At 44.2% G+C, this 22,483-nt stretch overlaps 2 protein-coding genes across 3 annotated transcripts in view; one reads left to right on the plus strand and one right to left on the minus strand.

Annotated features, from left to right (window-relative positions):
* The window catches only part of ENOSF1 (enolase superfamily member 1), a 34,701-nt gene extending 21,451 nt beyond the window's left edge, over positions 1–13,250 (plus strand). Inside the window, exons 11-16 of the mRNA XM_008072220.2 lie at positions 2,393–2,589; positions 6,432–6,473; positions 9,483–9,612; positions 9,897–9,996; positions 11,934–12,015; positions 12,885–13,250. Coding sequence (XP_008070411.1) covers positions 2,393–2,589; positions 6,432–6,473; positions 9,483–9,612; positions 9,897–9,996; positions 11,934–12,015; positions 12,885–12,986 — 653 coding nt within the window. The 3' untranslated portion in view covers positions 12,987–13,250. The remainder of the gene's footprint in view (positions 1–2,392; positions 2,590–6,431; positions 6,474–9,482; positions 9,613–9,896; positions 9,997–11,933; positions 12,016–12,884) is intronic.
* A 373-nt stretch (positions 13,251–13,623) lies between these two features.
* The window catches only part of TYMS (thymidylate synthetase), a 13,083-nt gene continuing 4,223 nt past the window's right edge, over positions 13,624–22,483 (minus strand). Inside the window, exons 3-7 of one of the 2 annotated variants that reach the window (XM_008072215.1) lie at positions 20,703–20,877; positions 17,890–17,991; positions 16,857–17,032; positions 16,325–16,396; positions 13,624–14,245 (exon numbers count right to left, since the gene is read on the minus strand). In XM_008072215.1, coding sequence (XP_008070406.1) covers positions 14,108–14,245; positions 16,325–16,396; positions 16,857–17,032; positions 17,890–17,991; positions 20,703–20,877 — 663 coding nt within the window. In that variant the 3' untranslated portion in view covers positions 13,624–14,107. The remainder of the gene's footprint in view (positions 14,246–16,324; positions 16,397–16,856; positions 17,033–17,889; positions 17,992–20,702; positions 20,878–22,483) is intronic. The other variant, XM_021706011.1, reaches the window with a different exon arrangement.

Here is a 22,483-nt window from a genome sequence, read left to right on the forward strand (position 1 = left end):
CAGCCACTGCAGCCTCAACCTGATGGATTCAGGTGATCCTTCCGTCTTAGCCTCCAAGTAGCTGGAACTACAGGTATACACCACCACGCCTGGCTAATATTTTGATTTATGGTAGAGATGAGGTCTCACAAAGTTGCCCAGGCTAGTCTCGAACCCGTGGGCTCAGGCACTCCTCTCACCTTGGCCTCCCAAAGTGCTGGGGTTATAGGCATTAGCCACTGCACCCAGCTGACAAACTCTTCAAAACAAAACAAAACAAGGGGACTGATAGTTTTAAATTTTTTAATTCTGTGGAAATAGTTTAAAAAGACTCGGGTTAGAGATGTTCCTTCTTGCTAACATGGATACCCCTGAGCAAACGGGTCTCTCATTGGTGCTGTGGTGTGCCAATCATTTGATCCCCCTCCCATCTCATCAGGCAAGCGGATGTCAAGGAGCCATTGTTGAAGAAAGGTTGGATCTATGACTGAGATAATAAGGATCCTAACTTCATATATTCATAAAAACAGCTCATGGTAGGGTATGGTGGCTCACGCCTGTAATCCCATTGCTTTAGGAAGCTGAGGATTGCTTGAGGTCAGGAGTTTAAGACCAGCCTGGGCAATGTTAAATTTTTTTTAAAAAAGAAGCTCTTATATGTAAAACATTTTCATTAAAGAAAGTGGCAATAAGGTGTTTTTATGACATTTTAGGGTCTTGTTTTGTAAGTTAAAATAGAAGTTTAAGCCGGGCTCGGTGGCTCAACCTGTAACCCCGTGCTTTGGGAGGCTGAGGTGAGTGGATTGCCTGAGCCCACGGGTTCGAGACCCACCTGGGCAACTTGGCGAGACCTCATCTCTACAATAAATCAAAAATTTGCTGGGCTTGGTAGCGCACGCTTGTAGTTCCAGCTACTTGGAAGGCTGAGGTGGAAGGATCGCTGGAGCCCAGCAGGTCGAGGCTGTGGTGGCTGGGAGCGGCCACTGCACTCTAGTCTGGGTGACAGAGTGAGACTCCAATTCAAAAAATAAAAAAAAACAGAAGTTTAGAGTCCTTAACCTAGGTTCAGAAGTCCCATTATTTATACATGAATTAATGCTGCTTTTCTTGTATGAGTTCATCTTCATCTAAATAATTTATGATAAAAATTGATTCTGTGCATACTGTCCTCTGGTTCTCCTAGTGTCCTGTGGGGGAGCTCCTGCCACTTAGTACTTTCTACGGAGACATCCATTTCTGTGTCTGCCTTCTCCAAGTGTGTTATCAGGGTTGGGAATGAGGGACTGTCTCTTAAGCTTGGCAGAGCCAGCACCTGGCATCCGGGCAGGATGGTGGCAGAGGAGCCAGCCTTGGAGGGAGAGGGATGAACTTGAACTCACTATTAACTTATTTTTTTATTATTATTTTTTTTGAGTTGGAGTCTCTGTCGCCCAGGCTGGAGTGTAGTAGGGGCATGCTCACGGCCACCCCTAGCATCAACCTACTGGGCTCCTGTGATTCATCCACCTCAGCCTTCCAAGCAGCCGTAACTACAGGCACACGCTACCATGCCCAGCTAATTTTTTTATTTATTTATTGTAGAGACAAGGTCTTACCAAGTTGCCCAGGTTGGTCTCAAACCTGCGGGCTCAGTCAATCCACTTGCCTCGGACTCCCAAAGTGCTGGGATTACAGGCTGAGCCACCAAACCCGGCCGACTTATTATTCTTTTGTTTTGATTTTTTGGGTTGGAGTCTCACTTGGTTGCCCAGACTGGAGGGCAGTGGCCGCTCCCGGCCACCGCAGCCTTGACCTGCTGTGCTCCGGCGGTCCTTCTGCCTCAACCTTCCAAGTAGCTGGAATTACAGGCACACGCTACCACGCCGGGCTGATTTTTTTAATTTATTGTAGAGATGAGGTCTCGCCAAGTTGCCCGGGCGGGTCTCGAACCCTTGGGCTCAGGCAGTTCACTCACCTTGGCCTCCCAAAGCACTGGGATTACAGGCTGAGCTGCTGAGCCCGGCCGACTTATTGTTCTTAAGCAAGTTACTTAACTTCTGTGCATGTCAGTTTTCTTATTTGTAAAATGGGTTAATATGAACTGTCTTGTAGGGTTATTATAAATATGATAAATAAATATGATAAAACAGTTCCTATGAACAGAATCAACATTGCAAGACACATGCATTTGGGTGGCATCTAAATGCAAATTGGCTAGAGCCCCACTTCTCATGGGCCGGCCTAGGGCACCACCAGACATCCCAGCAGCTCTGTGAACAATTTACATCTCTGTCTGGAGCCAGAGTCTTGCTCTCGGTGGCTGCCCTTTGGCTCCTTTTTTTTTAGGGCTATGTGCTGGGCCTCAGCAGAGGAAATGTAGGGGAGTCTCACTCAGCAGTTGGTGGCACTGAGTGACAGCTTTTCCTCCTTGGAGGCACAGCCCTGTGGCGAGGTCAGCGTGGGACAGCCCTCCCCATGAGGGGTCTCTCCTTGCAGATGATGGATGCCAACCAGCGGTGGGATGTGCCTGAGGCAGTGGAGTGGACATCAAGGCTGGCCGAGTTCAAGCCATTGTGGATTGAGGAGCCGACCTCCCCTGATGACATCCTGGGACATGCTGCCATTTCCAAGGTAGAAAAACCATTACTGTTTTTGCTACTTGTGCTGCCAAGGCCGTTTATTTTTTTTGTTTAGTTTTCCAGAGTGTGAGTGACAGATCCTAAAATTCCTTTGCTCATTCCCATTTATGTTTCCTGATGAAGTCACTGAAATAATTGTAACATGTGACAAGTTCAGGAGTTACAGACCTGATGTTCTTTTATCCACTTCAGCTTGTATATTGCCCTTATTTCTGTTTGTCTCAGAGAAAGTTAAGTTGCTTAAAGGCTACCAGCAATTTAAGGTTAATAGACATGATCCCCATACTTTGTAAATATAGAAATGTGGCAGGTGTTAAACTACTTTATCCACCTGGAATGAAACAAAAAAGTGTATATTCCTCTGGATGACTCAAAATAAAAGGTTTGCCTAGCTAATGTCAAAGTCAGGTCTCCCCAGGAGAAAGTAGCCTGTCTGTTTCCCGAAAGTCTTAGTGACAAATCCCTCCTAATCAGCCAACTTCCTTCCCTTTCAGGTTTAGAAAGAACCTGATTTATCAGCACATCTGAGAAACATTCTGTCTCAGGGCAGATCCATTACTCAGGTTTATGGTGTTGATCTACACAGCCAGAATGCCAGTTGGTTAATTTACAAAGAGAATTATGACTTCTAAGGTTTTTATCCTCTGACCAGAGCAAGCTTCCTAAGGAGCCACAGTAAACCAGACACTTGTGGATGAGTGAGAACTCAGGGCAGAGATTGTCTATGGGATTTGAATATGTGATGGTGTCAGACTAAGCTGTCCCACTATGTCCAACTCCAGGCTTGAATATACCTGTTTCTGGCCCAAGATGTGTTGACTCTTAAGCCTCATCCCTCCCCACTGAGCTCAAACCCAGCCAACATTTACCTGTAATGCCCCTTTTAGTTTTCATCTGACAGAATCCTTTTCCCCTACACATTAATTGGGTTAATTACAGTCATGTACCACCTAATGTGTTTCAGTCAATGAAGGCCCACATATACAGCAATGGTCCCATAATAATGGAGCTGAGAAATTCCCATCGCCTGGTGATGTAGCCATGATAATGTCATAAAGCAATGCATTACCTTTTCTATATTTAAATATGTTTAGATACTTATTACTGTGTTACAACTGCCTGCAATATTAGTACAATAACATGCCGTATGGGTTTGTAGCCTAGAAGAGATAGGCTATACCATACAGCCTAGGTGTGTAGTAGGCTGTGCCATCTAGATTTGTGTAGGTACACTCTGTGATGTTCACACAAAAACAGAATCCCCTAAAGGATACATTTGTATCCCCATTGTTAAAGAATACATGACTTAAATATTCCTTTGTTTTATAGCCATGACTTGCCTGCCTGGGAACATTTTCTTCCTGAGATGACTTTGCATAGCTGTACTCTCCCCCATTATGTGTTGATCTTAAAAATTTAACTCTGATGGGGGCGCCTTAGTTCCAAGTTCTAAGAGGAATAGATTCCTTGATGCAGCCTATTAAAGTGTGGGGTTGGGGCCAAGTCTTCATTTTTCTCAGTAAATTGGCACATCATCTACCTTATGTTGGACACTCTACCACAGCCTGTGTTTAAGGAATGCCCTACTTTTTCCTCCTTTGCAGCCTTGCCAGAAAAAGCTGAGATACATGAAACAAAGATGGGTGGGCTACTAGGCTAGGGAACTGAGCGCCGAGGGCAGTTTATTGAGGAAAACGATGGGCATGGGCTGAGATGGTTGGGGTAGACCAGAGCTGACTCTGTAGAGAAAGCCAGTGAAGTCACAGGTGAGGCAAGTGTGAGTGAGAGCCATGGAGTGGTCATAGCCTTCCTCATTTAAACAGAACCCAAACCTCCCAAGGACTACTTCTCAAACGAGACTCTTTGGGTGAGGCATCATGAGTAGACAAGACTTTTCAGCTTGAGTCCAACTGGCCTATTCCTCTATGGGCTTTTACAGGGTAGCTGCGTCCTTCACGATGCCAGCTGGCCCCAGCATGAACCAGACCTCTGCCCACCTGGAGAGCCTCCTCGTAAACTCTTTGGGGCCTTAACCCTCAAGGTTTTGTTTATATGGGGGAAGCCATTCCTTCAGGGGCATCCAAGGAAGTAGGGCAGATGCAGAGATGGCAGGGCCAGTGCAGAGATGCAAGGGAATGCAAGGTGCACGCCAGGGAGTTATGGAAAAGGCTGTCACATGGGACTGGAATATGGGGTCCATCTGCTCAGAGCAGGCAGCCAAACAAAGTGAGACACTGTTGGTTCTCGAATGAATGGCATAGTATGGCTGGGTTTAAAGATGATGTGACTGGTAGCAACGTGTGGAGTGTATTGAGACAGGAGGTGTATGGGAGGTGAGCATTGGGAAGGAAGAAACTGAGGCAGAGATGGGAGCTGGGAAACTTTTCTGGTCATCTGGGGGAGATAAGGGGAGAGGGTAGCTTGACTAGAGCAGATTCATGAAAAATTGAAAAGCAAGAAAAAAATGTTGGTACCCAGTCAATGCCAGAGACATATATGCTTTGAAAAATGGTAGAATAAATAAGTCAAATAAGTCTCCCTCTCTCTTCTCTCTGAGATTAAAAAAAAAAACAAACCTAGGGCATTTACATTAGAAATTTCAGGAAGCATAAAAATTAGCTTAAGAAGGTGCCTTAGAGACCATCTGCTCAAACAAAGATCTTTTGCAGATGAGGAAGTCACGGATTTGGGTGGCACATGTGTGACCTGCCCAAGCCCACACATCTCACAAGAGGCAGGCAAATGTCAGAATCAAGGACACTTGCCTCCTAAATTAAGTAATATGAAACCAGGGACACTTGGATCTTAAATTAAGGAATTTTTCTGTTAAGAAGTCAGCTTAGTTTAATAATTCAGATGCCTCCTCTGGGTCTGGAATCAGCCTAGAGTTCTAACCCCACCTCTACCACTCTAGCTTTGTGATCTGTTTTCTTGCTTTCTGTAAAATGGGGATGATGATGGCTCCTCTCCCATTTGGTTCAGACCAGGAATCAAAATTTAAGTCAGTGTTTTGCACAGAACCTGATAAGTAGCAAGAGCTCAGCAAGTTATTATTATTAGTGTCATGGATATTATTGTCCTAAACAAAGGGCAGGAAACCAGAGAGAAAACAATGCCTGAAGAGAGTAACTGTGGAGTTTTAGTTCCTGTAGAGGCTGGAGGGAAGCGTCCCAGAGCCCAGGTGGCAGGTGAGTGAGGTAGCCTTTGGGGACCCTGAGAGAGGACAGACAACAGCCAGGCTGTGTTCAGGTGAAGAGTTCAGCACCTCATGAGGTAAGCTCACCAGGTGAGCACTGGTCTCAGCCTAACCTGCAAGGTAGGATCCAAGGCCACCCACCGAGCTGGAAGGGAGAAGATTTTGGAATTGACAAAGACACGAGAGGGTTCTAGAACAGCCACTGAAGGTTCATCAGGGAGACAACAGGAAGGGAATAAAGGGAGTGGTGGTGACCCACAGGAAGGAGTCAGCTAGAAGTAGAACCCTGTGAATACACAAGGAGCTACTGCTGAGTGGCCAGGAGAGGGGAGGGCTGCTCACATTGGGGGCGGGCACAGAGGGAGCACAGGCCAGGATGCTGCAGAAGGGACTCTGCAGAGGCATGACCAGAAAGGGCACTGGTGGCAGCATCTGAGCAGTGCTTGCTTTTCCTTCTGTGGTTACACACAGCTCTTCTATGCACACACGCATTCCTCTTGACGTCCTTCTGCCAATCTTGAGACTTCACATGGCTCAACAGCAGGGAGGTTTCCTTCTTCAGTGTAAATGTTTTTAAACATTAGGATTTGTAGTTCAAAACTTAGCAAAATAACACCAGGCTGCCTTCTATTTTGTAGGCATTGGCTCCCTTAGGAATCGGCGTTGCCACAGGGGAACAGGTAAGTGACGTCTCCTTGTGGTCACTACACACTGACCACCAAGTAAGGACACAGCCCTACGTCAGGCCCCATCACCTGTTGTACTTTGAGTTGGAAGTATTTCATCTTAGAAATTGCATCATTTTACAACACTTCAATGGAGTCTAGAGTCAGATATAATCAAAAGCTTGTAGCTTTTTCTCCAATTCATATGACTAAGGTTATGCGTCTTTTTCAAAGTGTCTCATCAAGATGGACAAGTCGGCAATTGAAAGTTGCAAGGACAGAAGATGGTTTTAAGAAAGCCAGCTTTCAAATGGAATACACATTGTGTTCGCTTTTTGTGCTTACAAGCTAAGCACAGATGCCTGCCAAAGTGTGCTGCGACCAACCCACGAGCAGAGCATTCCCGGTTTCCCGGTTTCCCAGCAAAAGGAGCAATACCACTCTGCGGTGGTCCGCTCTGTCGTCCGTGCCACCTGCCCGCCACTGCCACCGTAATTCATCCTGATGCTCCGCTTCATCGCCATTTGCCAGTCGATGTGACAATTTATTCCTTAATGAATGGCGAGCTGGTGTGACTCTCACCCGACTCAAACGGTTGCATGAGCAGACTTATAAAGAAGTGACCACAAGGGGGACGTCCGGGCGGCCGATGGCGCAGGCGGGAGTCCCGGGTCGGGCCCTGCGAGGTCGGGCCCGGGCGACCGCGACCGGGCGGGCAGACGCGGGGCCTGGCCGGCTGGGCCCGAGGGCCTGAGGGCTGGGGACAATGGGTTAGTTCCAGGTGCGTCACCGTGGAGTTCCTTAAAAGGGAAGTGAGCCGGGCGAGCGCTCGTCCTGGGGCTGGTGCGCCTCCGGCTCGGCCTCCGTGGGACGCTGAGGCTCGTCTTCGGGCTGGGACCCAGTGGGGGCTTCTCCAGCGCCCGAGGGGTCCCGACGGCCTCGCGTGGCCGCCTCGGAACCGGCGAGCAGGCCAGTGGGGCTGTCGGGGCCGTGGTGGCTGCAGCCGCCGGCCTCTGGGGCGACGGGGGGCGGGGGCGAGGATGGCAGCGCCGAGTGGCCGCGGCGTGTGCGTCCCGGCGCACTGGGGCTCCGTGCTGGGCGGCCGCGGAGAAGGAAAGCGCGACAGCGGCGCCTTCCCGCGGCAGCTGCGCGCCCGGATGCGCGACCTGGCGCTGGGCATCCTCGTCTTCGCTACGACAACTGCGTGGCGCACACATTTTCCCAGGACTAACTCAACCCCGACCGCGGGGACCCTTCAAATCCGAACATGAATGATGCGCTAGGGAATTGTTCGTTCACTCTTGCTGATGCATCGGATACACTTGCAATAAAGGAAATTCATCTGAGTTCCAGAAAACAGTCAAGCTAGTGATCAACACAGTTTCATTGGACGGAGATTCTGCCGTCCAGGCCTTTGAGGCCACGATAAGAGTCCTGAGCAGCCCTTTGGTGGCATGACAATTAAGGATTGCGATAATGAATTGTTGCATATGGCCCATAGGGATCCCCTATGAATCTAAAGACAGGAGTTCCTTCTGACGGCGATGCTGAGACGTGCACAGCAGGTGATAGCTCCCTACTGGTGGAATTTGGGATTCTCAGCCGACTGCCGGGGGATTCCACGTTTGAGTGGGTGGCCAGACGGAGCAGTGAAAGCCCTTTGGAACCTCCGGAGCAATGACACAGGGATATTAGGCAATGTTGTGAACATTCAGATGGGCCATTGGGTTGGAAAGCAGTGGCTTGGGTGCTGCTGGGCTGGACTCCTTCTACGAATACCTCTTGAAATCTTATATTCTCTTTGGAGAAAAAGAAGACCTAGAAATGTTTAATGAGGCATGCCAGAGTATTCAGAACTACTTAAGAGGGCGGAAAGCCTGCAATGAAAGCAAAGGAGACCTCCCCCAACTCTGCCTCAAGGAGAATATGTTCAATGAGCAGCTGATGAACACCTGGGTCGACTCTGCAGGTCTTCTTCCCTGGACTGCAGGTGCTGACAGATGTGGAAGATGTCATCTGCCTCTCTGCCATATGGAAACGATAGGATGTCCTCTTCCCTGAGAAGTATAACTAGCCGCTGCAGGCACCTGATATTCTCGTTACCAGCTGAGACCAGAGTTAGTGGAGCCCACGTATCTCCTCTACCAGGTAATCAAGAATCCCTTCTACCTCCATATAGGAATGGATATTCTGCAGAGTCTGTAAAAGTACACAAAAATCAAGTGTGGGTACGCCGTGCTGCATCATATCATCAACAGGTCCACAGAAGGCCGGACAGAGAGCATCTTTCTCAGCAAGACCTGTAAATACTTGTACTTGCTGTTTGATGAGAATCCAGTACACAAATCTGGAACCAGATACACATTTACAACAGAGGGACACATTGCATCTGTGGGCAAACATCTTCGGGAATCACCCTAGAAGAAATTCTTCTCTGAAGGAGGGCAGGACCAAGAGAAAAAGCCTGTGCACAAGCCTAAATCTCACAAGTTAAAAGTGTTCAACTCCAGCTCCAACTACAATCCTGTTCCTGATGAGAGATACTCTCTGCCCTTGAACAGCATCTACATGCGACAGATTGGCCAGATGGTTGGCTTGATTTGAGCTGCTGTCTTCGGTGTGGCTTCATCTCAAACCAGACCAAACCCACCAAACCCAGATCATGCCAAAGTCCAGTCGAAGGTGGAAGTGGACAGAAGTCTGGCTGTCCATGATGGTATAAGAATTCTGTCTGGCTCCTCACCCACGTCTGGTTAATTCTCGTACACTTCAGTGTTTCTCTTCTGCTCACTAAAATGCCATTTTTGTTATTAAAAAAAATGAAGAAAAAGAAGTGAGCACAAAGCCCCCACCCACACTTATCAGGCTTGCCTGGTGCCCACTGAGAACAAAGAAATCCAGTCTAGACTTCCTGAAGGCCACTGATGAGTAACAGTGGTATGGAATTGCCACAGGGCTGGGTTTAGAGCGTCTGATGGCCAAGGCTGACTCCTTTGTTGGTGTTATTTTTAATTCTATTTCCAGTGCCATAATAGAGTGATATTTAAGCAACTCCTACAGGCGAAGGCTCTGCAGTTCCTCCAGATTGACAGCTGCAGACTGGGAAGTGTCAATGAGAACCTCTCAGTGTTGCTGATGGCCAAAAAGTTTGAAAGTAAGGACAATGCAGAGGCTGCAGACAAACCTCCATTTCCCCACCCATCCGATACCTCCATGGACTCTGCAATTCACATGAGTCTGTAATTTGCTATTTTGATTTTTTTTCTAACTCATTTAACCTTAATCAGGTAATCTTTGATGATTTTCATCCTGGAAATTCATTCCTAAATATTAATGAATTAGTCACCTGTGGGCAGTAAGAAAAACCAGAAGGTTCCTTTTCACCCTTTCCTCTCTCTGCCCTATTCTTGGCATTAAACAGAAATGTCTTCATTTTAGTTCCTGTTTGCCCCCACGCGGGTGGAGTTGGCCTCTGTGAACTGGTACAGCACTTGATTATATTTGACTACATATCAGTCTCTGCAAGCCTTAAAAACAGGTCAGTAATGTGCATTAATACTTTCTGCTTCCATAGAGTTCTTCAGTCCAGGCCAGATCTTTGAAAATCCTGCTTTTGTGACCAGGAACACCAAGTCCCTGTCCCCTGGCATGTCTTATAACTCACAGGTCGGATTTGTTTTGCTTCCACTTCTCCACATGGGAGACAATAACATAGACCCACCAATAAATAGTCATTTTCCCTTCTAGAAGGGTAGCTTCCTGGTAACAGACTCACTTTATCTTGTAAGTACACTGAAGGTGGGGTTTGCAACCATGTTCCTCCATCAACAAGCTTCTTTTCCATCATGTATATATATTCCCCACTTCTGTTCATTCTCCTATTCCTGACACTGGAGTCTTCAGTTTTACCTTATTCCTCAGCATGCCCCAGGTGGGCTTTAAATTAGGCAATCTCCTTCCAGTCATCTGCACACATGGCTTTGCTTATTATGCTTTTCTTGTCTCCTAGAATGAAATGTATTCCAGAAAGAATCCTACAAGTATAAAACAAAGGAATGAAAGCACCAAGTTTAGGACTGTGAGAGAGGACCCATCAGGGTACATGGGTGGGGGGAGGCTCCAATTATAATTATAATGGCTTCTTTCTTCAGGAATGTAGTAAGTAGATAGGTGCTGCCTTTTAATATGCCAAAACTATTTTATTTTTTACTATAAGAAAGAACATTTGATTGGAAAGAAGGAAACCTGGGTCCCCTCAGTCCTAAGGCTACCACTAGTTATTTGACCTCACATGACTCTGAACCTTGGCTTATTAATCTGGAAAATGATAACTCATTTTCCTTTTCTCTTCCAATTCATATGATTCTAAAATGAAGAAAATAACTATTCCTAGGTTATCTTGTTTTTGCCCCCTTTAGGACTGAGGTAGGCTCTCATGAGCCTTGAAAAGTCTTGTGGTTTTAAGGGATGCTTTCTGGAATACATTTCATTCTAGGAGACAAGAAAAGCATGAAGGTTACTCCTGAGCCAATGTAGTCGCTTACTGAGCGGGTGATGGTGCCTCATGCAGGCCTCGCTACTTGGGAACATTCCTGTACAAGGAAAGCCGTCACCAGACACTGACATGATGTGCTGTCTCACCTCAACCTCTGCTTTGTAATTCTGTATGGAACACCCATTCCCTGTTCATCTTTTCAAGGCCTAGCTGTTCTCTCCCATGTGTCTGGGTCTTCACCTGTACCTGTTCTTTATAGATTGCACAGAACACACATCATAGCTGATGTTAGTGCCTGTGTCCTCTGAAATAATGAGGATCTTTGCTGCCATTCCTGCGTATCTCCAGTAACAGGTACATAGTCTGCCTGTTGTAGTTGTTCAGGTGACCAAATCCTATGTATAGCTGGAAGGAACCTCATTTGTTAATTATAATCTATTCTAACTTTTGGCAAGTCACCCAAATAGTTCTAGATATTTATGGAGTCTGAATTGGTGCCTTTTAAAGGGCATCACAAAACCTTTAGTGTTAAAAGGGACTTCATGGCTCATTTCATTTAAGCCCCCAATCCACACTGCTGTATTTTACAGAAGAAAAGCGCCTAGGCAGGCGCGACCTCATCTCTACAATAAATCAAAAAATTAGCCGGGCGTGGTAATGCGTGCCTGTAATTCCGGCTACTTGGAAGGCTGAGGCGGAAAGATCGCCGGAGCCCAGCAGGTCGAGGCTGCGGTGGCCGGCAGCGGCCACTGCACTCCAGTCTGGGCGACAGAGACTCTAACTCAAAAAAAAAAAGAAAGAAAAGAAAAGCACCTGAGGCACAGAGGTTTAAGGATTTGCCTGGAAACACATGGTATCACAGCTGTGCCTTGGCCAAGGCCACTGTGTCACAATAGTTCTGTCCCCTCCCTACTGTAACAGTTACACAACATAAATGAAATGACTTTAGGAGTCATTGCCCCGTGATTCTTCCCTTCTAGGATGTGTGAGTATGTTGACCATCTGCACGAACACTTCAAGTATCCTGTGGTGATTCAGCAGGCTTCCTACATGCCTCCAAAGGTGAGCTGCAGCCTGGGGGTGTTTTGCTGCCAGCTTCTACTGTCCCCGTTCTCATGAACCAGACTGTGGAGCACAAAGCTTTGACTCCTTAGAGTTTATTTGCAGTATCTGGAAACACACAGCTTTTTAGTTAGTCAGTATCAAAATCTTAAGGCCTGAAGGTTAGGGCTTGGAAGTGAAGTTGCCTCTGACAAGGCTTCTGTAATGCTAGCCTTCACTGACTGAGACCTTAACACCTGCAATCCTTGTGCAGAAAAACCTGGCACCATCCAGCGAGTTAATGACCTAAAATGTTTGACTACAGTTGTGTTATTGGAGCCATTTATCCTGACAATGATTAAGTGCTTAGGGCTCATTTTCACCAACAGAGGTTGTGCTATTATCAAAGGAAGTTTGATGAATTTACTTAACTAATCCTGGCAAGCAGGCAGTAAAATGCACCCCTTTGCTCCATTTCAAACAGTCTCAATAATTTTGTTAATTCAGTTGCCTCCAGCTTAGATTTAAAAGCATTTCTTGGGCACAGTGGCTCACACCTGTAATCTCAGCACTTTGAAGACCAAGGTGAGAGGATTCCTTGAGGCCAGGAGATCAAGACCAGCCTGGGCAACATAGTGAGACCCTGTCTCTACCCACTCTGCAGAAAAAAATAAAAAAACAGATTTTTAAAAATAAAAGCATTTCTGCAGGCAGACACTCTTGCCATTGTCCTGCCCATTGTGCCCTTTACAACATATCCTTCCTGTAATAAATCTACATTTCCTTATTGTAATAAAATAAAAGCACTTCTTAGAGCAACAGAAATACACAAAATATAGGTTTTTGTTCCAAGTCAATAGCAACAGTACTTCATTTTTTTTCTTTGCTAGGAGGCTGGCTATTCAACAGAAATGAAGGAGGAATCTGTACAGAAACACCAATATCCAGATGGTGAGGTCTGGAAGAAACTCCTTGCTTCTCAAGAAAATTAAGTGTTCACCCTTTGTCTTTGTTAAGTAAAAAAGCTTAAAACTTCTTGGACACAGTTTTACAAAAACAGAAGGAAAAAAGTCTCATCCTACCTATCAAGATTAGTTCAGCTAAGTCATACTAATCTCAGAAATCAGCTCAGTCATAATTCTATTTAATCCATCCATACATTTAGATTTAACTAACTCAAAGCCTTAGGAAGATATTCTTACAAAATTTCTATCAAGTGCTGGTACCTAGAACGTTAAATTGTACTCTGAAAATAAGCAACATGTTATGCAATTTGTTGGAATAATTTCTTTTTAACACTTTTCATATATTAGCAGAATAAAAATAGTCCTGCTGCATCATGGGGTATCTGGCACACAACAAAGGGATGAAGATGTCACTGATTGGCTCTTAGTAGTTTAGCATCCTTTCCTTGCTCAAGCTAAGCATATTATTAGAGAATTCACACCACAAAATGGTATTTTATAGACTATCTCATAATAAACCTTAAAAAAAACTCTATCCTTAGCGGTCATTGTAATGATAAAATATAGTTAGAATTAAATGAATCCTAGAAAAAGAAAGCAAAATATAGTTTAGTCAGCATTTCTAAAATGTATTTTAACCCCTTAAATAATATCCAAACCAGAATACAGCACTTTACCTAGGACTTTATTATAGCAATATATAAAACACATATAACCTTAAATGTTCATAACCACACTATACAATATGACCTATAGCATTACTCATAAGCTCACTCAAATTTGGGACTTACAGAATTCTTGAAATTCACCAACCTTCATAAAAATGTGGGACTGAAATACATGTACATTTTTGTTAAGAGCATATAAATTTTCATTCTCCTCACTTTATTCATAATCTCAGTATTTTCATACCTTCTTCAGTGAGCTAACTAAACTAAGGCCTTTTATTACTGAAAGAACTGACATAGTTAAGTCTGTCAGTGACAACACCTGAAAAAGTTAATACCCTTATAAGTTAATAATTGATAGGTCACTGACAGATTTTTGATCTAGCTCCTTTGTCCTCTAAAGCAAAGAGAACTTTCACCCGGGCATCCAGCCTAATCCCTAAAGACTGACAATATCCTCCAAACTCCTTTGAAATCACTCTAAACAGCCATTTCCATTTTAATAGTTGGATGCGGATTGTACCCTTCAATCTGGAAGTCTTCAGCTTTGAAATCATCAATTTTCTCAACTTTTCGAAGGATTTTGAGCTTCGGGAAGGGTCTTGGTTCTCTCTGAAGCTACAAACAACAAAATAAGACCATTATTTCACCATAGTTGTATAACCTGCTTTAATTCTGCTCCCATGTCTTCATGAAACAAGTACACAGTATTTGATCAACAAAGTTTTATTTTACAGGAGTGCAATTCTGTAGATATCTTGTCCCTGGTTATGCAACAATGGAGCATAACCAACTGGTTCTCTCATACATATCAAGAGTGAGAGTGTTTTGTGACATTACTCAGCACCAGGAGCTTAGTGGCTCCGCAGGTGTAAGTTCTTATAATCACTCTTGGTAAATTTATTAAAAATGGGAACATAGTCTTTTTCTTTTCTATCTGTAACTCACAGTCGTACTCACTAAGCATATTTGAGTTCCACAATCCCTATTCCAACTATCCCTGGCAGAAAGGAGAAGGAAAGATGACATGTGTTGACAATGAACAGAAAGGGATGCAAGCCAGGATCCCTGGGACAAACAGACAGAGATCACAACCTCCCATTATTGCATCCAAAACAATGGAGCAGGCAGCCAGAGGGAGACATCTGAATAAGCTAAAGTCACCCTCCATTCAAGGGTAGGCAATCTCCCTCGAAGGAGGAACTTTAAACCCCAGATCTAATCTGGAAGGGGCTAAAGATTTTGGGTTCTTTTTTTCTTGGGGCTAAAGAAGCAGACAAACTTATATTTGTATTGCCATTTCAAATATCATTTGCTGGCTGCTATAACTTAGGGATCTGAAGAGTCTTTTGAAAGTTTAGACCTAAGTACTATATGAGGGAAGAACCCAAAAAACTTGGAATTATCTTTTGGAGGGTGGACTTCTTGCAGTTTTTATCTGGAAGTTTTGAAAAGGTCGTGTCACAATTTACAGAAGAAATGGCTCAAGTTGTGACAAACAGGTGACTGGTTCTTCCACCATGACAGTGCACCTGCCCACAATGCACTGAGTGTTCAACAGTTTTTGATGCAAAACAGCCCATGCCTCACCCTCCCTATTCACATGATCTCACTCCGACCAACTTTTTTTTTTTGTTTCCCCCGATCAAGTCCTCAAAGGGAAACAATTTACCAAAGTGGAAGAGGTAAAATAAGAAAACCAGCAGAATCATTAAAAGGCATCAAAATTGACGAATTCAAAAGCTGTTCTGAACTATGGAAAAAGCATCTCGATAGGTATATTACATCAAACAGAGAGTACACCTTTCTCACTCCCCGGCCACCCTGGCGGCTGCTCTTAGTTGGGAGATGTCCCACACTTAAGGCAGGAAGTTGGTGGCTGCAAAGAAGATGAAAAAGTCGCTGGAGTTGATCAATTCTAGGCTCCAATTAGTTATGAAAAGTGGAAAGTACACGCTGGGGTACAAGCAGACTCGGAAGATGATCAGACAAGTCAAAGCGAAATTCGTCATCCTTGCCAACAACTGCCCGGCTTTGAGGAAAATTGAAATAGAGTACTACGCCATGTTGGCCAAAACTGGTGTCCATCACTACTGTTTGAATTGGGCACAGCTTGCGGAAAATACTAGAGTATGCACACTATCATTGATAGAAGCATGCCAGAACAGACTAGTGAAAAGCAAACCATGCAAAATTGTTCTTTAATAAAACTTGGCAGAGCTGTTTAAAAAAAACAAAACAAAAATGGAGAGTGCTTTGAAGGTGACTGAAGTTTAAATGTGGAAGAATATGCAATTTTAAAATAAATTCCAGGGTTTTTTGGTTCCTCCTCATAGTTAGCCTAACATTAAGGGAAAACATTTACATTTCAATTTTCCTCCAAGTAAAAATAGGAGTTGAAATGCCACCTCTGGGACAGTCCTCTGGCTCAAATGGGGCTCTTCCTCTCTGATACTGATGTTCAGCACCTTACAGTACCTAGTATGCTTAGTGCCTGTGGCTGTTGAGGCAGATGTCTGTCTTGTCCTTGCTCACCTCCCCACCACCCTTCCCTAACTGAAGCCCTGCAGTCAGAGCACAGTCATGTATATCTTGGACACAGCATCGAGCAGATACCTGTTACATAAGGGATGTTCCAAAATTAACCTTTTACCAAGACAAAGTACCAAACCCAAAAGTGTAACACATAATTCTTACCTGAGTTTTCAGTGGCTCAATGTGATTCAGGTAAATATGTGCATCTCCCAAAGTATGTACAAAGTCACCTGGCTAAAAATTTCATGGTAGAAAGCAAAAGTCAATGTTGTAGTTTAAATTCCTTTAAATCATCACCTCATCAACAAAGCTACCTGCATAATGAACATTTGTATACCTAACCCTGAATTGTACCCCACATCTTTAAAATAAAAAATTTAAAACAAAAACACATCACTTAAAAACTCATTACATAGAGTATGCAGACACTCCAAGCCTTTTCAGAAAATATAAATTTAACCAGGGTAGCCTTTGAGTAAAGCTAATTCCTAACAGTTACATCACAAACAACCCACATAGTGAATACAGTCCACAAGGACAGGAAAACTCTATGAAAGGCCCCAAGGGAGCCATTCATGCCTTATTTACACAAACTAATCAGACAATGGATTCTCTGCAACTCATGTTTCCACATTAAAGCACGGAAGAGTTCAGTGTATCATGTAGGTGACAGTCCTTCCTGAGAGCAGCCCACCTTCAGGCCTGTGATGTGTGCGATCATGTATGTGAGCAGGGCATAGCTGGCGATGTTGAAAGGTACACCCAGGCCCATGTCTCCTGACCTCTGGTACAGCTGGCAGGACAGCTCACCGTTCACCACGTAGAACTGGCAGAGGGCATGGCATGGAGGCAGCGCCATCAGAGGAAGATCTAAGAAGCCAGCACAGGAAAACAGGGAGGGGTGGCAGTTTGAAAGAACACAGTTACAGACCAAGTACAACAGGAGGGAAACAGCCACCTCACACAGTGGAGACTGTGAGAGGGAGCCACTGGGTTGCAGCATCACCCAAGACCCACAACTTCACAGACCACTCCCTCCACCCCTTGCAACAATGGCATGGAGCTGAGGGAGACTCCAACAGCATGAGATTTCTATACATGTTAAGTTTACAGCTGAAATGATGCTCTTCCACTGGGCTGACATGAATGATCTCTGCTAGCTTCATGGTATCAAACTACAAATACAGCAGGAGTCACTTCACTGACAGGGGCTGCAGGAACCTGGCACTTGAGGCATACCCTCCTGTATTAAAAGTCTCTATTACAGATGCAAATACTTATACACTGGGTATTTAGCAAACCTGGTAAGAGTTTAATTTTGCAATATAACTGTTAAAAATGTTAATAGGTGGTGGTAACTTGGAACTTCATCTGCTCCAATTTAAAATGTTAAAACCTTACATGTATCTTTATAGATAATGTAAAACCCTCTTGGAGTAAAGATAAATACAAATACACAATTAAGATCATCCAGGCGCAACCTTATGATCTGAAGATGAAAGTGGGGCAAAGTGTGTACTTCTCTCCACTTTCTGGTTCTGGACTTGAATAATTCCTTGCCATCCTTCTGAGATGGAACTGGAAGCTGAGAAGTGAATTGTTAATGGAAGTGTGGCTGGGGGCAAGTCCCAGGGTCCTGCTTCCCTCCAGCGCCTCTGCACAATACCACACTGCTTCCCTCTGTGCTAACAATATGGTCATATAAAAGAGGATGAAGTCCTTTAAACCTTTTGGATTCCAAGCACACATGATGATCCTTCTGTCATCAGGGTTGGTTTTGATGGTGTCAATCACCTTTTGGAGCTGGTCAACTCCTTGACCTGAATAATCTGTAAAATTGTCAGAAAGAGAGGACACATCCATATGTTAATCAGAGCATTTCATGCGATGACCTTAGAGAGCATCTGTCCCAGCATTTCGCCCAATGTCCCCCCTTGACCTATGGTTACAAGGTATCCAGTGCATTCTGCAAATTTTTCAGATGTCATTGGGTTGAGTTCAAGGCCCTATCTGAGGCCGTGGGTCCATCCTCTGGAAAAAGTCTATTTTCTTTTCTACACAAGAATTCTTTAAATATTTGGTCTGGCCGGGCTCGGTGGCTCAGCCTGTAATCCTGTGCTTTGGGAGGCCAAGGTGAGTGGACTGCCTGAGGCTGCGGGTTTGAGACCCGCCTGGGCAACTTGGCGAGACCTCATCTCTACAATAAATAAACAAATTAGCCGGGCATGGTAGTTCCAGCTACTTGGAAGGCTGAGGCGGAAGGATCGCCGGAGCCCAGCAGGTCAAGGCTGCGGTGGCCGGGAGCAGCCACTGCACTCCAGTCTGAGCAAGAGAGTAAGACTCCAACTTAAATAAATAAATAAATAAATAAATAAATAAATAAATAAATAAATATTTGGTCTGTCATGAAGTCACCTCTTCCAGTCACCCCTCATGCTAGCCCTTCCCAACCTCAACAATCTTAGTTTTTTCCAGTGATCCTTACAGATTTAGTCTCTAAACAATCAATCATTGTTACAATTTCAATGACAGTCTAGTTTATCCTGGTCTCACAGAAAGTATTGGATCTTAAGTAGAATGCAGCATTCCACATACATTCTAAGTAACAGAGAACCATAAATTTCTTTCTACAACCTAGGCAGTATGCTTTCAATGCTTCCACTAAAATTACTTTACAATCTAGCAGCTAAACACATTATTGACTTACACATTAGGAAACCTCAATAATGATTACACCACCTTGCACTTTTCTCTCATTTCTGGTCCTGGACTTTAATTCTTTACCTTCCTTCTGAGGTGGAATTGGAAGCCAGAAGTGATCTGTTAATGGAAGCACAAGGCTTCTAATCCCCTCTGGTTAAACTTGTACTTACTGGTGTCACACTATGTTCTAGTTCAGTACTTCTCAAAATTTTTTTGGAAGGAAAAGTCCTCTCACAATCACAATTCCTAAAAAGGTAATACTGAAGATTTAAAAAAGGATGAACTGTGATAGTAAAGTTCTGTATCTTGAGTGTTATGGTGATTACATGATTCTAATAATGTGCTAAAACTGCAAATGTACACACATATATACACACACAAGTACATGTAAAACTAGCAAAATCTAAGTCTGAAGATGACACTTATGTCAATTTATGCAAAAAGTTACCCAAGATATCATCATTGAGGGAACTAGTTGAAAGGTACAGAGGACCTCACTGTACTTTTTTCTTCTTCTGGCATTTCCTGTGAATTTAATCACTTTTAAATTAAAAACAAAATAGACAAACTTCCCCACTGAAATCCAACAACAACTCTAAACTAAGACCATAATTTTATTAGGCCCCCTAAAGCAACAAGAAATAATTGAACACTAGGCAGGATTTAGGGCACCATTAACCCAAGGGAGTAGCTGCACACCCTGAGAAGGATGTTAATCTGCCCTAGGACAGAGGCGCACATTAACAACCTACTGAATATTTACCTACAGAAATAGTTTGGCCCACACAGCATTTGTTAATGTGATAAAGTATAAATAACATTAAACTTGCCACTGTAACCATTTTTAAGTGTGCAACTCAGTGGCATTAAGTACACTCCCATTGTTAGTTGGACAACCATCACCACAATCCAACTCAAGAACTTTGCCATTATCCCTAATGAAAACTCTGTATCTGTTATAGCTAACTCCCCATTCTTCCTACCCTCCAGCCCCTGGCAAACAGCATTCTACTTTCTGCCTTTAGGAATCTGCCTGTTTCCATGTCCACATAGCCTTTTTAAACTTCCTGAAATTGCCAACATTTAAAGATCTCACATTTGCATGTAAAATACAGACTCTAGGCTTTTATTGGAGAATTCTGACACCACCAGGCTCAAATCTCTCCATTGGGCTGCTTTTCCTAAGGACATGTGGAACAGGGGCTGGGCTTGGTGACAGTCAGGAAGTCGTGCCATCTGAAACGATGGAGTAAACTCATGCCAGGAAGGGCACTCGGGAAATGGGAGGCACTGCTCTGTTTTCTCACTTGAATCCATATCTTTATATTCTGCCCCAAAATGCCTCCAATGGATGCCATAAACTAGAGACAGAAGAAGGTAGAAGTCCAAGAGTAAAAGTTTCATTCTGCCTCCAAACCTTCAGAGCTGGAAGAGGCTGCCCGGGAACTATGCTGTCACACTAGTGCCACCTACAGCATGCTGGTGGCTCAGTCTCGAAAGGGGAATCAAAGCTGCCACAAGGCAGCCTGGACATTTTGTCCCAGCAATGAACTTCCTTCCTAGTTTAGTCCCCAACACGGACACCAACCATGCAGCTATCTGCTAATGATGACACAGGTATGGAAAGTGCACAAGTGCCCACTGAATGCTAATCACCAAGAGTGTGATGTAGCCTTCATGAGGTTTAGCTGCGGCCTGGCACAGTCCCTCACAATGTCAAAGTTACATTTCCGTTCCTGTGACACTGACCTATCCCCCCATACTTTATCTGAAACAATGGAGCAAACTCACACTGGGAAGGACACTCGGGAAAGGGGAAGCACTGCTGTTTCCTCACCTGAATTCATATCTTTGTATTCTGCCCCAAAATGCCTCCATTGGAAGCCATAGACAGGGCCCAAATCTCCTTCTTCTCTGGTGGAGAATCCTAGGCAGTCCAAAAAGTCTCGGGATCCATTGGCATCCCAGATTTTCACTCCCTTAGAAGACAGTTCTTTAGCATTTGTGGATCCCTGGCAAAGAAGGGGAGAGTGGAATTCTGAGTCATCTGGGTTGATCTCCCGAGTCTCCACCAACACAGGCCTCCAGCTTGTCCCCATTCTACACTAGGGACAGGCACTCAATACCACCATGTGTAGCTCATCCTATTTCTAAGTAGGCTGGTCCCTGACTCTTGAGGGCCGTGATATAGAACAGTTTGATCTTTCTTTGGAGCCACCACTCAGATCTTCTATTTTCATCAACTCAACTTTCTAGACTAACACCTCCAAGTTCTTCAAGTAGTCCCACCTCATCTGATGGTTTTTTGTTTCTTCAACAAACGTGCTATGTCTAAGTGTGATACCCAAAACATATTTAATACCTCATGTGCAGTCTATTCAGTATATCTTTTTGTTTTCCTCTCTTTTTTCTTTTTCTTTTAAAGATGTGGGGTACAATTCAGGGCTAGGCATACAGATGTTGATTATGCAGAAACCCTTGTTAATGAGGTGTGCCCCCCCCGCCCCGGCAGTTTCCCTCAACTGTCAATTCCACTCTATTCAGTATATCGTATCTCTAGCATATAAATATTCCTAGTAATCACACAAATCAGTATTAGCTTTTCTGGCAAAGGTTATCATCATACTGGACTAAATTTGTACCCTAATTAATTCAGACCTTATATGTGCCATTATAAAATTATGTTTACCTCCAATCTTTATTCACACAGTTAAGTTGCTCCTTGGTTATTTTGTCAAGTAAAGTCTTATGTTTATTTCTTTTACATGCTATCCCACTATATTGGGCCCATGTCATCCTAATCTGTATCCTGTCATGTGTCCAGGTCAAGGCAGATCCCATCTGCCTCAGGCACCTCTGGGTATGACATGCCTTGACAGTCACAAGCAAGGCTTTGGTGTCATACACCTGGATTCAGTGCCTGACCCTTTCACCTACCTTCTCCTCTGACCCACTTCTTACCGCCCTCTGGCCTATCTTCATCTATAAAACAGCACACAAGTAGTATTCACCACATGATTACTGTGAGGTTTAGATAATACAGAATGCTTGGTGCTCAAAATGCCTGGCTACTGCATGGCCCTATCTTGTGTCTTGCCCGCACATCCCTAGCTGCAGTATAAGTACATTTTGACTCCTGTATCTGATCAAATCATACATAGAATAACTGCGTCAGAAATCAGTCTGATGTTTCTGGCAAGGATGTCTTAGAAACCTGAATTCAAGCTTTAAGTTAAAACAAGGGAGTACATTTTCTTTCTCTAGTTTCCTCTTCTTCAATTGTTGAGTTTGTCCTAATTTTTTCACTTTCAAGAAATCATTTCTTAATTTTTCAAAGACTGCCTTGCTTCAAGTCTCCTCTTTCCATCCAGTCTGGGCTCTAGCTAGTTTAGGAAGGTTCTGAGATTTCTAATGATACATTTTGAACCCGAGGCTCAGTATCAGTTGAGATAGCTTAATTGGTGCAATTTATTACAAAATAAATTACGCCAAGAACACAAAGGCAAGCCGGGCTCGGGGGTTCAGCCTGTAATCCTGCACCTTTGGGAGGCCGGGGTGAGTGGATTGCCTGAGCCCGCGGGTTCAAGACCCGCCTGGGCAACTTGGCGAGACCTCAGA

This window comes from Carlito syrichta, unplaced genomic scaffold (genome assembly GCF_000164805.1).
Source record: "Carlito syrichta isolate Samal-C Ts95f unplaced genomic scaffold, Tarsius_syrichta-2.0.1 Scaffold314876, whole genome shotgun sequence".
NCBI classification, from domain to species: Eukaryota; Metazoa; Chordata; class Mammalia; order Primates; family Tarsiidae; genus Carlito; species Carlito syrichta.